This window comes from Rana temporaria, chromosome 11, assembly GCF_905171775.1.
Source record: "Rana temporaria chromosome 11, aRanTem1.1, whole genome shotgun sequence".
NCBI lineage: Eukaryota > Metazoa > Chordata > Amphibia > Anura > Ranidae > Rana > Rana temporaria.
Genome location: NC_053499.1, coordinates 29,511,031 through 29,524,921, shown reverse-complemented (window position 1 = coordinate 29,524,921; position 13,891 = coordinate 29,511,031). Strand labels below are relative to the sequence as shown.

Genomic DNA, 13,891 nt, shown 5'->3' with positions numbered 1-13,891 from the left:
GCCCAGGGGCCAAAACCAGCCCTCCAGGCCATTTCTTGTGGCCCTCGCACCCAGGGCTTTTTTCAATGAGGACATGGCGGAACTCTGTTCCGTAACCTTCGGCCCTCTCCCTCCACTCCCCTCTAACCACTGTGACTTGCAAACATAAAAGTCTTCTGTGTTTACAAGGACAGCTTTCCTTTTGGTGGCTGTCACAGACCCCTGCCTGCCCTGCACTCACAGCAGGAACAAGGGAGGGTTCGGTGTCTATGTAGTGCACTCCTCAACCCTGCACTCTGTACACAGCGCACCCCTGACCCCTGCACATAACGCACTCCTGGTATTTATTACCCCGTTAAGATCCTCCCACTGTTCAGGGGCATGGTTGAGTTCTTCCACCTATTCTCTAAATAAAAGCCCTGGATACATTTTTATAGTCCTACAATTACAATTGGCCCTTTGAGGGCAACCTTAATGCTGATGCAGCACTCACTGAAATTGAGTTTGACACCCCCTAATACATATTTAGACAACTATTCTCTTTAAAGAAGCCTATCCTGCTTTTAAACTAATACACTGTGGGCCAGATCCACGAAAGAATTATGCCGGCGTATCTCGCGTCGAGTATGCAAATTAGCTTGTTACGGCGATCCACGAACGTACGTCCGGCCGGCGCATTTTTTTACGTCGTTTGCGTTCGTCTTTTTCTGGTGTATAGTTAAACCTGCTATTATGAGGCGTACTCAATGTTAAGTATGCCCGTCGTTCCCGCCTCGCATTTTGAATTTTTTACGTCGTTTGCGTAAGTCGTTCGCGAATAGGGATTTGCGTAGAATGACGTCACCGTCTTAAACATTGGCTTGTTCCGGTTTCATTTCGAGCATGCGCACTGGGATACCCCCACGGACGGCACATGCGCCGTTAAAAAAAAACGTTGTTTACGTCGGGTCACGACGTATTTACATAAAACACGCCCCCATTACATCCATTTAAATTCCGCGCCCTTATGCCGCCAAAGATACACTACGCCACCGTAACTTACGGCGCAAATTCTTTGAGGATTCGAAAAAAAAAAAAAAAGTTACGGCGGCGTAGTGTATCTTAGATACGCCGCGCCTGGCGGAAAGATGCGCGGAGGTACGTGGATCTGCCCCTGTATTTTTACTTTCTCCATCAGCTTATCCCCCACCGTTATTACATTTTGTATCACTTGACCCTCCCACTTAGATTGTAAGCTCTTAGGAGCAGGGCCCTCTGATTCCTCTTATACTAAATTGTATTGCAACTGTACTGTCTGCCTTCATTTTGCAAAGCGCTGAGCAAGCTGTTGGCACTATATAAATCCTGTATAATAATAATATAATAATTTTTCTTGCTCCACGCAGTATGGGTACACAAAGAATTAGGAACATTCAAATTGTCTAATTGCCAATTGAAGTCTAAATTTATTTAAACATTTTTGTTTTAAAATCAGCATAAAAGACAACATTCAATGTAAAGTGGCTGGTTTGTCAGTTGCAATTAAAAGTATTTTACCCCTCTTCACACCCAAACTGTAATTTTCTGGTGCTGCGTGGGTTAGTACAATTAGCTGGACCTGTCAAAAGTACTCGTCAAGAGTGCCAACTATGCCCACTTATGAATGGAGAAGGTGGACCTTTCATTCACCTGCCTGTAAGGCCCTGTACATACGATCAGTCTATCCGATGAGAACGGTCCGAGAAACGTCTGACCTCTGTGATTGCCAACAAGGGTTTTGCCTCCAATTACTAAGTCATGTTTTGCGAAGGGATCAAATACTTATTTTACTCATTGAAATGCAAATTAATTTATAACTTTTTTTAAATGCGTTTTTCTGGATATTTTTTTTTTGTTATTCTGTCTCTTACTGTTATAATAAACCTACCAATTAAAATTATAGACTTATATTTTTGTCACTGGGCAAACGTACAAAATCAGCAGGGGATTAAATACTTTTTCCCCTCATGCCCCGTACACATGATTGGAAATTCCGACAAGAAAAGTCTGATGTGAGCTTTTGGATGGAAATTCCAACCATGTGTATGCTCCATCGGACTTTTGATGTTTGAATTCCCACCAACAAAAGATTGAAAGCTGGTTCTCAAATCCTATCGGAAAAATCCGATCGTCTGTAGCAAAATTCTGACGCATGCTCGGAAGCATTGAACTTCATTTTCTTTGCTCGTTGTAGTGTTGTACGTCACCACGTTCTTGACGGTCAAAAGTTCAGAGAACTTTTGTGTGACCGTGTGTATGCAAGACAAGCTTGAGCAGAATTCCGTCGGAAAAAACATCCAAGGTTTTTTCCGACGGAAAATCCGATCGTGTGTACGCGGCATCACTGTACTTTAAGATGTGGACACATGGGGCCAGATCCACAAAGAACTTACAGCGGCGTATCTATTGATACGCCGCGTAAGTTCTATGATGCGCCGTCGTATCTTTGTTTTGTATCCACAAAACAAGATACGACTGAATGTGGGCTAGATCTTAGGTGCAGTAGAGTATGCAAATTAGCTAGATACGCCGATTTTCAAACATACGTCCGCCCAGCGCATTTTTTTAAGTAGTTTACGAAAGGCTTTTTTCGGCGTAACGTTACCCCTGCCTCTATGAGGTGTACGCAATGTTAGGTATGGACGTCGGGACAGCGTCAAATTTTCCGTCGTTTGCGTAAATCGTTCGCGAATAGGGCTTTGCGTAAGTTACGTTCACATCCAAAGCATTGACTATTTGCGATGTGATTTCGCGCATGCGCACTGGGATACGTCCACGGACGGCGCATGAGCCGTTTCGTAAAAAGCGTCAATTACGTGGGGTCATACCAGATTACCATACAACACGCCCACTCCAAGCCTACTTTAAATTACGCGGGCTTACGCCGGCAGATTTACGTTACGCCGGCCCGCATATGGGAGCAAGTTCTTTGAGGATACCCTAGGAGCCACTCTGATTTACGGCGGCGTAGCGCATATGAGATGCGCTACGCCCGCCTAAATATACGCCAATTTTTGTGGATCTGGCCCTAGATGTATAATGCAGAGATCCCTCCAATGTAACATTTAGAGTTATTGGGAAAAGAGAGGCTTTTTAAATTTACAGCATCTATTAAAAAAACAAGATATGAATTTTGGGCAGGCTGTCCTTATCACATTTTTCTTGTTATTAATATTGTGGTGATTATTTTTTATTAACAGTGTTGAAGTTGATGGGGACAGGAGGGGATGTGAACACTTGTGTCTATGTTCGGAGCATGGAGCAGAAGTTACAGATGGCCTTTGCGATAGCAGAGTTGAACAGCATGGGTACCCAGAGCAACCTCTCAGTCCAGGTGAGAAACATGAAATCATTTACAATACAGAAGTAGAAGTGAACTGTTTCCTGGCAATGTTATCTGTTATTTATAAAAATTCTTCAGAGTGCTGTTAAATGTATGGGAAGGTAAACTTAAAGCAGAAGGTTTTCTAAAACGCGAAGCTCTGCTTCAGTATCTGACCCCACTACAGAGTCATAGCGGTCTTGGTGAAATCCACTTAGGATAATACAGGGACACTCCTTCTAGTAGCACCCTTGAATCACATTCTTCCACCTCTTAGGCCCTGTACACACGGGCAAGAATTTTGTCTGGAAAAAAACGTTGTTTTTCCCGACGAGATTCTTGGCAAGAATCTCTTGCTGCCGAGTGTACACACAGACCTTTCAAAAGAACCGTGGTTCTCTTAAAAGGCAAGATCGCTGTGACGTCATCGCGTACGACGAGCATGCGCTCGTCACATTCGATGCCGTCGACGATATCTTGCTTCACCCTATCTATGCCGTGGAAGCTACCGCGCATGCGTCAAAGTCATTTCGAGCATGTGCAGGTTTCCACGGCGACAGGTAAGTATACACACTCTCGGGTTTCTCGTTGGGAAACAGGCCGACAAGAATCTCGACGAGAAAATAGAGAGCAGGATCTCTATTTTTCTCGTTGAGATTCTGGTCAGATTTCCAGACGGGAAACCTGAAAGCCTCGTACACACGCTCAGGTTAACTCGGCAAGAAAGCTCTGCCAGCAGTTTTCTTGCTGGTTCTTGCCGAGAAAACGGAGCGTGTGTACGAGGCTTTATTCTCGATCGATCATATAGCGTTTCATAGAATAGAAATGGAGAAACCATAGTGCTCTCTGCTTCAAGTGATTTATTATAAACCTGTGTAGGGGTCATTTACTCTGGCAACATCCAGTTTTCTTTCTGGAATCAGTCAAATGATTTCAGAGTCTTCTCAGGCCAATCAACCCTCTTCAGACACTTCCAAAGAAGAAAATGAGGATGATCTATGTTCAGGCTTTTTTTTTAGGCTTGTTCTTCCTTTTGTAAGACTGTTAAGATGCCATAAAATGATGAGCCTTTTTTTAATGTGTATTGCTCCCTTTCACATGACCGCAGTCAATCTGCACTGGCAAACACAGAGCTGCTGGTGGGCGTTTTATAGATATAATTAGTGGTTTGTGCTGATTACCGTATTTATCAGTGTATGACATGCACTTTTCCCCCGTGAAAATAGGGGGTAAATCACGAGTGTGTGTTATACGCCAATATGTTACCTTGGAGGGGAAGTGGGGACAAGCGCCGCCGGAATTAACCTGAGACGTCATTTCCTGTTTACTTGGCTCTCGCAGTTGCACACAGTCCCGCCTCCGCCACCGGAATTGGACCAGTGTTTTGTCTATCATAGGAGCTGGTCCAATGCCGGTGGCAGAGGCAGGACTGTGTGTGACTGTGAGAGCCGAGTAAACAGGAGATGACGGCTCAGTGATTTTGATCATGCTGCATTGATGGGAGATGGTGAGGCTGCAGATGGGCATTGATCAGGCTGCATTGAGCCTGCAGATGGCATTGATCTGGCTGCATTGAGCCTGCAGTTGGGCATTGATCTGGCTGCATTGAAGCTGCAGATGGGCATTGATCAAGCTGCATTGAGCCTGCAGATGGGCATTGATCAGGCTGCATTTAGCCTGCAGATGGGCCTTGATCAGGCTGCATTGAGCCTGCAGTTGGGCATTGATCTGGCTGCATTGAAGCTGCAGATGGGCATTGATCTGGCTGCATTGAAGCTGCAGATGGGCATTGATCTGGCTGCAGAAGGGAATTGATCAAGCTGCATTGATGCATTGAGGCTGGAGATGGGCATTTATCAGGCTGCATTGAGGTTTCAAATGGGCATTGAGCCTGCAGATGGGTATTGATCAGGCTGCATTGAGCCTGCAGAAGGGCATTGATCAGGCTGCATTGAGCCTCCAGAAGGGCATTGACCAGGCTGCATTGAGCCTGCAGATGGGCATTGATATGGCTGCACTGAGGCTGCAGATGGGCATTGATCAGGCTGCATTGAGGCTGCAGATGGGTATTGATCAGGCTGCAGATGGGCATTGATCAGGCTGCATTGAGCCTGCAGATGGTCATTGATCAGGCTGCATTTATGGGAGATGGTCAGGCTGCAGATGGGCATTAATCTGGCTGCATTGAGGCATTGATGGGCATTGATCAGGCTGCATTAATGCATTGAGGCTGGAGATGGGTATTGATCAGCCTGCATTGAGGCTGCAGATGGCCCCTGAGGCTGGAGATGGGTATTGATCAGGCTGCATTGAGGCTAAAGATGGGTATTGATCAGAATGCATTGAGCCTGCAGATAGTCATTGATCAGGCTCCATTGATGGGAGATGGTGAGTCTGCAGGTGGGCATTGATCGGGCTGCATTGATGGGAGATGGTAAAGCTGCAGATGGGCATTGATAAGACTGCATTGATGGGCACTCACCCTTATTTTGCTTCAAAGTTCTTTATTTAAAAAACACGTTTTTTCCTTAAACTTCCCTAAAGGTGCGTGTTTTATGCCTGTGCATGTTATACGCCAACAAATGCGGTTTATTTCACTATATAATCACTGTAGTAGTCAGTGCAACTACAGTAATATCTGCGATCTGAGTTCTGCTCATGTGAACGGCTGCCCCACTGCTAGAATGCCTTGTATATTTTCAAGGAATACAAGGTGTTCTCTGATTGGATGAAGTGGGGAGGAGAAAAGGTGAGATCACAATCTTGGGGTAGCCTGTGTTTGATAGTACACAGAGCTCTCTCGAGATTTGGGCAACCATCTTGAACCAGGAGAGGCTTTATGTAGCCTGTGCTGAGTCTTGATGATATGTCCGCAGTGTGGGAAGTGCATGCCTCCCAACTTTCTGAGATGGGACATGTACTAGCAAAAGTATGTGGGCATAGGGCACGCCCCCTGTCACACCCACTTAAAGGAAAATTATTAAAAAATATTTGTTAACCACAAGTTTGAGCCAACATTCCTTCGGAAAAAAATACACGGTTTTGTTGTCGAAATGTCCGATCGTGTGTACGTGGGTCCGACTACCCTCCGATCTGATTCATATAAATGGAAGAGCAGGGATCATCTGTTTTTTTTTTAGCAGACCTGATTGGACCCGGAGGTAGGCGGGGTTAAACATGCAAGTCTGTTTATATATCCGCCTGTCCACAGGGATGCAAGGACCATGCGAAAAGGTCTGCCTAAAAAACTGACTGGTGGACATGATCGGATCTGTTTGATCATTCAGCTTATTACCATTTTGTTAACCACTTAACCCCCGGACCATATTGCTGGTCAAAGACCAGAGCACTTTTTGCGATTCGGCACTGCGTCGCTTTAACTGAATGAATGAATGACTTGTATAGCGCTACTATCATGCGAACTGAATCGCCTCTGGGCGCTTTTTCCAGCCAGAGTCTGCTTGGCTGGTGCGGTCATTTTACCCCGTAGGATCGTGACACGCTTGGGACACACAGTCATACACACAGAAATACATATATATATACTGGGCCAATTTGGACAAGATCCAATTTACCTACCAGCATGTCTTTGGAGTGTGGAAGGAAACCGGAGTACCCGGAGGAAACCCGCACAGGGAGAACATGCAAACTCCAGGCAGATGGTGTCGTGGTTGGGATTCTAACCAGCAACCCTTTTGCTGCTAGGTGACAGTGCTACTCACTACACCACTGTGCTGCCCTGACAAATGACAATTGCGCGGTCGTGCGACGTGGCTCCCAAACAAAATTGGCGTCCTTTTTTTCCCACAAATAGAGCTTTCTTTTGGTGGTATTTAATCACCTCTGCGTGTTTTTATTTTTTGCGCTATAAACAAAAATAGCGACAATTTAAAAAGAAATTAATATTTTTTACTTTTTACCATAATAAATATCCCCTCAAAAATATATTAAAAAATAATTGTTTTCCTCAGTTTAGGCCGATATTTATTCTTCTACATATTTCTCTAAAAAAAAAGTTGCAATAAGCGTTTATTGATTGGTTTGCGCAAAAGTTATAGCGTTTACAAAATAGGGGATAGTTTTATGGCATTTTTATTAATATTTTTTTTTTTACTAGTAATGGCGGCGATCGGTACTGCGACAATATGGCAGACATTTCGGATACTTTTGACAAATTTTTGGGGTTATTTTTATAGCGATCAGTGCTATAAAAATGCATTAATTACTATAAAAATGCCACTGGCAGTGAAGGGGTTAACACTAGGGGGCGGGGAAGGGGTTAAGTATGTTCCCTGGGTGTGTTCTAACTGTAGGGGGGGGGTGGCCTCACTAGGGGAAATGACTGATCGCTGTTCATACATTGTATGAACAGACGGTCAGGCATTTCTCCCCTGACAGGCCCGGGAGCTGCTACACACACAGCTCCCGGTTCTCGCTCTGTAACGAGCGATCGCGTGTGCCAGGCGGTCATCGCGACCGCCGGGCACGCGCGCGGGAGTCAGGAGCGAGCGGGGGGAGCGCGTGTGCACCTCCGGCGTCGCGCGCGCGCCCCTATTGGCTGCTTGGAGAGATGATGTATAGCTACGTGCTCTCGCCCAGCAGAGCCGACCTGCCGCCGTATAACAGCGGCGGCTGGTCGGCAAGCAGTTAATTATCTGTCTGCATAATTATTTCTGTGTGATTTAGAAGAAGAAAAAATATGAGTGTCTACCTTCTTATTTGCAGCACAAAGCTTTCTACAAATACACAGATGAGCTTTAGTGTTTCAGTACATATCTTTAAATATTCAAATTTTTTCAGCTTTGCGCATCTAATATTTATCTCAGCACTTTCCTTTATGTGCGAGCGGAAACCCTCATCAAACACATAGCTTTCATGTGACTGTGGGGTTTTGGCTGGCTTTGTATCTTCTTGCTGGTGTTGCACCTGTTCAGAGTCATTGCTGTGCCATTGCAGGTGCTGTAGCTGGCAGAGGATTTGGCTTTGGAATACCCGTCTAAAATATCTGCACAAAAGCTTAAAGTGAAACTCTAGTCATGACGAGGCAAAGTGAAAACATATACAGTATATCTGCATCTGATTGTGGTGGGTTCAGGACGGCACAGAAATTCCATTCTGTAGTGATTCTTTTGCCATACAGTGCCTTGAAAAAGTATTCATACCCCTTGAAATTTTTCACATTTTATCATACCTCCCAACTTTTTGAGATGGGGATGAGGGACACTTATCAGCAAAAGTTTGCAGGCATAGGACACACCCCTTGTCACGCCCCCTTAAAGGAGAATTGTACAAAAAAACAAGATTGGTTAAACCCACAGGTGCTTTTTTTTACCACTGCTATTCCTTTATATTGGCTTTTGGAATTTACAAATGCAGCAATTTAGAAATCAGATGAAAGGTTTAGCGCTGGAAAACACTTTTTAACCACTTCATAATGATTTGTATTATATCTCTTAATAGATTCTGAGTACATCGAAGGAGGGCCAGTTCCTGACTCTGGTCTATGTTGTAAAGAAGAACAGTGAACCACTGAATGGTACAACAGCCAGCAGCCTTCTAAATGTCCTGTCTGGAGAGGTAGTCGGCTACTATCTAGGAGACCCTCCCTCTGTTATTGCAGAACGTAAGTCTTCCAAGCTTCCACTGCTAGTATCTACTTCTTTAGGCTGGTCATAGATGGATCATTGGCCAGTTCAGCATGGGCCATCTGAATTTTGATCCATCTATGGCTGTTCATAATCGACAGCCAATCAGGTGCATGCTGATCAGTGTAATCTGACAGTACAGGAATCTCCCCGCTGTCAGAATACAATAGCACAGCAAGGATAAATTCCTCCATTCATCTTACTTGTGTTGATGAAGGAATCCATTATTTTTGCTGGCCGATCGAAAAAAACGACCCATCTATTGGTAGCTTTATGGTTGACTGTAGGGGTGCAACAGATCAAAAAACTCACGGTTCGGATCGTTGCTCGGCTCAGAGCCACGGATAGGATCATTTTTCGGATCACCACCATATATAGTCCCCACTGTAATATCCACATCTCCCCACATCTCCCCACTGTAATGTCCACATCTCGCCTCATCTCCCCCACTGTAATGTCTACATCTCGCCTCATCTCCCCCACTGTAATGTCCACATCTCCCCTCATCTCCTCCACTGTAATGTCCATGTCATCTCCCCCACTGTAATGTCCACATCTCCCACTACTGTAATGTCCACATCTCCCCCACTGTAATGTCCACATCTCCCCCACTGTAATGTCCACATCTCCCCTCACCCCCCCACTGTAATGTCCACATCTCCCCTCACCCCCCCACTGTAATGTCCACATCTCCCCTCACCCCCCCCCCACTGTAATGTCCACATCTCCCCTCATCTCCCCCACTGTAATGTCCACATCTCCCCTCATCCCCCCCACTGTAATGTCCACATCTCCCCGCATCCCCCCACTGTAATGTCCACATCTCCCCTCATCCCCCCCACTGTAATGTCCACATCTCCCCTCATCTCCCCCACTGTAATGTCCACATCTCCCCGCATCTCCCCCACTGTAATATCCACATCTCCCCCACTGTAATGTCCACATCTCCCCTCATCTCCCCCACTACAATGTCCACATCTCCCCTCATCTCCCCCACTGTAATGTCCACATCATCTCCCCCACTGTAATGTCCACATCTCCCCTCATCTGCCCCACTGTAATGTCCACGTCATCTCCCCCACTGTAATGTCCACATCATCTCCCCCACTGTAATCTCCACATCTCCCCCACTGTAATGTCCACATCATCTCCCCCACTGTAATCTCCACATCTCCCCCACTGTAATGTCCACATCTCCCCCACTGTAATGTCCACATCTCCCCTCATCCCCCCTACTGTAATGTCCACATCTCCCCTCATCTCCCCCACTGTAATGCCCACATCTCCTCTCATCTCCCCCACTGTAATGTCCACATCTCCCCCACTGTAATGTCCACATCTCCCCCACTGTAATGTCCACATCTCCCCTCATCCCCCCTACTGTAATGTCCACATCTCCCCTCATCTCCCCCACTGTAATGCCCACATCTCCTCTCATCTCCCCCACTGTAATGTCCACATCTCCCCCTACTGTAATGTCCACATCTCCCCTCATCCCCCCTACTGTAATGTCCACATCTCCCCCCATCTCCCCCACTGTAATGTCCACATCTTCCCTCATCTCCCCCACTGTATTGTCCACGTCATCTCCCCCACTGTAATGTCCACATCTCCCCTCATCTCTCCCTAAGACACACTGAAACCCCTTCAGTGCCACCTAGTGGTTAAGCCCTTCACTGCCAGTGTCATTTTCACAGTTATCAGTGCATAATTATAGCACTAATCGCTGTAAAAATTACAATGATCCCAAAAATGTGTCAAAAGTGTCAGATGTGTCCGCCATAAAGTCCCAGTCATGATAAAAATCACAGATCGCCGCCATTACTAGTAAAAAAAATAAATAATAATAATAAAAATGCCATAAAACTATCCCCTATTTTATGTGGACATTAGGGAGTGATCCTGTTAGGGGGGCGTGGCTACGAGTGACACGTCACTGATCGCTGTTTCCGATGAGAGGGAACATACGATCAGTGACAGTGTCACTAGGCAGAACGGGAGATGCTTGCTTACACTTGCCTCTCCCCGTTCTGCAGCTCTGTGACCCGATCGCGGGACACCGGCGGACATCGAGTCCGCGGGTCCCGCGGGCACAGTCACAGAGCTCGCGGCAGGGGCGCGCGCGCACCCACACGGTGGGAATTTCAAAGTGACGTAAATATACGTTACTTTGCTCAGCCGTGCCATTCTGCCGACGGAAATGTACAGGAGACGGTACTTAATCGGGTAATATGCGAATAAATTTATAACTTTTTTGAAATGCGTTTTTCTGGATATTTTTGTTGTTCTTCTGTCTCTCACTGTTAAAATAAACCTACTAAAAAATGATAGACTGATCATTTCTTTGCCAGTGGGCACACGTACAAAATCAACAGGGGATCAAATACTTTTTTTCCTTACTGTATGTATAGGCAAACCTTTTTTAATTCATTGGATGGAGTAGGGTTACAACCTCTGCCAGGTTTTTTTTGTACCATTGGGGAAATCTCACAAACACTTGCTGTCAATGGGATTCCCCTTTTAGGCCTTTTAGGCACAGACATTGGTGCTCTTAATTTTATACCCACATGGGTGTGCGGTGCGTGTCCCTGAATTCACACATCCTGCATCCGAATAAACTGACTATTGTCACCATAACTAAAAATGCTAATTAATTTCAAATTTTGAGTTGTCACCAGAACATCGATAGAGGGGAAAACATCCAATGGGGACACTTGTGCTGTTATGTTTTATAGTCACATAAATTCTGCCCATCCACCCATGTCCACCCATGTCTCCATGATTTTTTTTTTTGAGTAATCACTTTGAACACCCCCCCCCCCCCCCCCCCTTAGCATTTTTAGCCTCAGTCATCTTGAGTAAGGGCAGAGGATTCCTGTATCATTTACTTCCTGGAATCCATCTGCCCTTAGCTCAGGCATGCAGGCAGTAGTGTTGAGCGGAATACGCCATATTCGATTTCGCGATATATCACGAATATATAGCCGAATATTCGTGAAATATTCGCTAAAATCGAATATTCGTGATATTTAAAAAAAAAATTAAAAATTGCGAAAATTTGAGAAAGTATTTGCGAATATTCGGAAATCGAATATTCGCGAATACTTTCTCCGCCCTTCTTTTGCATCAGAGCCAATCAGAGTTCTCCTACCACAGTTGTCAAAATATTTCACAACATTTTTTTTTTGATAAAATATTCCGAATATTCGATTTCCGAATATTCGAGAATACTTTCTCCGCCCTACTATTGCATCAGAGCCAATCAGAAAAAAAAAAAAAAAAATATTCGCAAACTGTTCGCAATAAATTCGCATTAGCGAAATTTCGCAATTTTTTTTTTAGATTCGGAATAGCGAATATTGGCCGCGAAATTCGAGATATTCGCGAATACTCGAATATGCCATATTCGAGCCGAATATTCGCAATACGAATATTCGTGAGCAACACTAGCAGGCAGGAGGGTGCGTTTAGCTGAGAAAGCCCCTCCTCCCCTCTTCCAGATAAAAGAAAAAAAAATGCTATTCAAGACTCCTGGGATTTATTACATCATTTTGGCCAAGGAAAGAAACCAAGGAGCAACTGAAGAAATGTAAAAAAAAAGTCTAAAATAAGTAAAAATAATTTACGTTCGTATCTATTTATGAATGCTTGCAGCATAAGAATTAATAATAGTAAATGCTGACTGCAGGAGTTTAGTTCCACTTTTACTTCTCTAGAGCAATTTCCTTGCACTTCCTTTTGTGCATTCAGAAAAAAACCCTAACAGAGGTTTTAACCCTTCGCCACACATTTTTTATTTTTTTTGCCTTTTATGCAAATAAATATCTCTAAGATCTTACAATAGATAAACTTTTATATGTTATTTAATAATAGTTCAGTTTGATGGAGAGATGGTTAGAACTCTTTGTTGACAGTGTGGGGTTCTGGGGTAGAATAGGAAGATTGCATGTATAATGTTTTTTGGGTTCCCCCAGATTTTCAGAGTTACTCCCCTAATATTCCAATAGCTTAAAGTGGATGTAAACCCCCCCCAAAAAAATTTGATGTCACAATGTAGAGAATAAGATTTCCTATCATCTGTGCCCAGTCTTGCCACACAGAGTTAATCCAGCGCTGAGCAATCCTCTTTTAATGTTCAGTGAAAATTAACAGAATTACAGATAAAAACTTGCCAAATTATAAAGTCCGTTTCTCTGTTCTTGCTTTGTGTTACAGGTTATTTACATATCTAGAGCTTGGACATGTTTATCATATGTTATGTTATGTTTATCATAATATGAGGTGATCCAAAGTTCATTGTATATTACCAGGAAATGTATATAACCTGTAACACAAAGCAAGAACAGAGAAACAGACTTTATAATTTGGCAAGTTTTTTAAAGTGTAAACCCTTATATATACCCAGTAAAATTACTGGCATCAGGTTGTACACAGAGATTAAACAAATTGTCCTACATAAAGTTGTACCTGCTTATCTGCTGCTCTTCTCAAAGTCCAGAATTTTTAAAGCTTGTTTGAGCTTTCAAAAAGCAGAGGACGGAGAGAGAAGCTACACCAGTGAGGAGAGCTCTAAAAGCTTATGAGAATACAGGGACACCCCCCCCCCCTTTTCGCACAGCACACAGGAACAGAGCTGAGGCTATCAGTCATAGGCTGTGTGCTGGAGATCACCACTCTGCAGCGGCGTACGGTCCATAAGGCGCACAGGGGTGACCGTCAGTATTTTTACTGGCAGCCAGTAAAAACTGGGCACTTTTCTCCTGGCAGTAAATGCCAGTGATAGAAAAAGGTTGCCAGTAAAAAATGTGGCTGTGACACTTGGCTCGGAACTGCGCACACACAGTTCCAAACCAAGATCATCCAAGCTATAGTGTGTTTGGGCAGTGCTGGTGGGGGGGGGCGGGTCTGGCGGATTGACCCAATTGGC

The 13,891-nt window shown here is 44.6% G+C and overlaps 1 protein-coding gene across 4 annotated transcripts in view; it reads left to right on the top strand.

The window, feature by feature from the left end:
* KIAA1549L (KIAA1549 like) overlaps positions 1-13,891 on the top strand; it is a 204,009-nt gene that overhangs the window by 81,015 nt on the left and 109,103 nt on the right. For all 4 annotated transcript variants that reach the window (XM_040328288.1, XM_040328289.1, XM_040328287.1 and 1 more), the window contains 2 exons: positions 3,198-3,331; positions 8,780-8,942. In XM_040328288.1, coding sequence (XP_040184222.1) covers positions 3,198-3,331; positions 8,780-8,942 — 297 coding nt within the window. The remainder of the gene's footprint in view (positions 1-3,197; positions 3,332-8,779; positions 8,943-13,891) is intronic.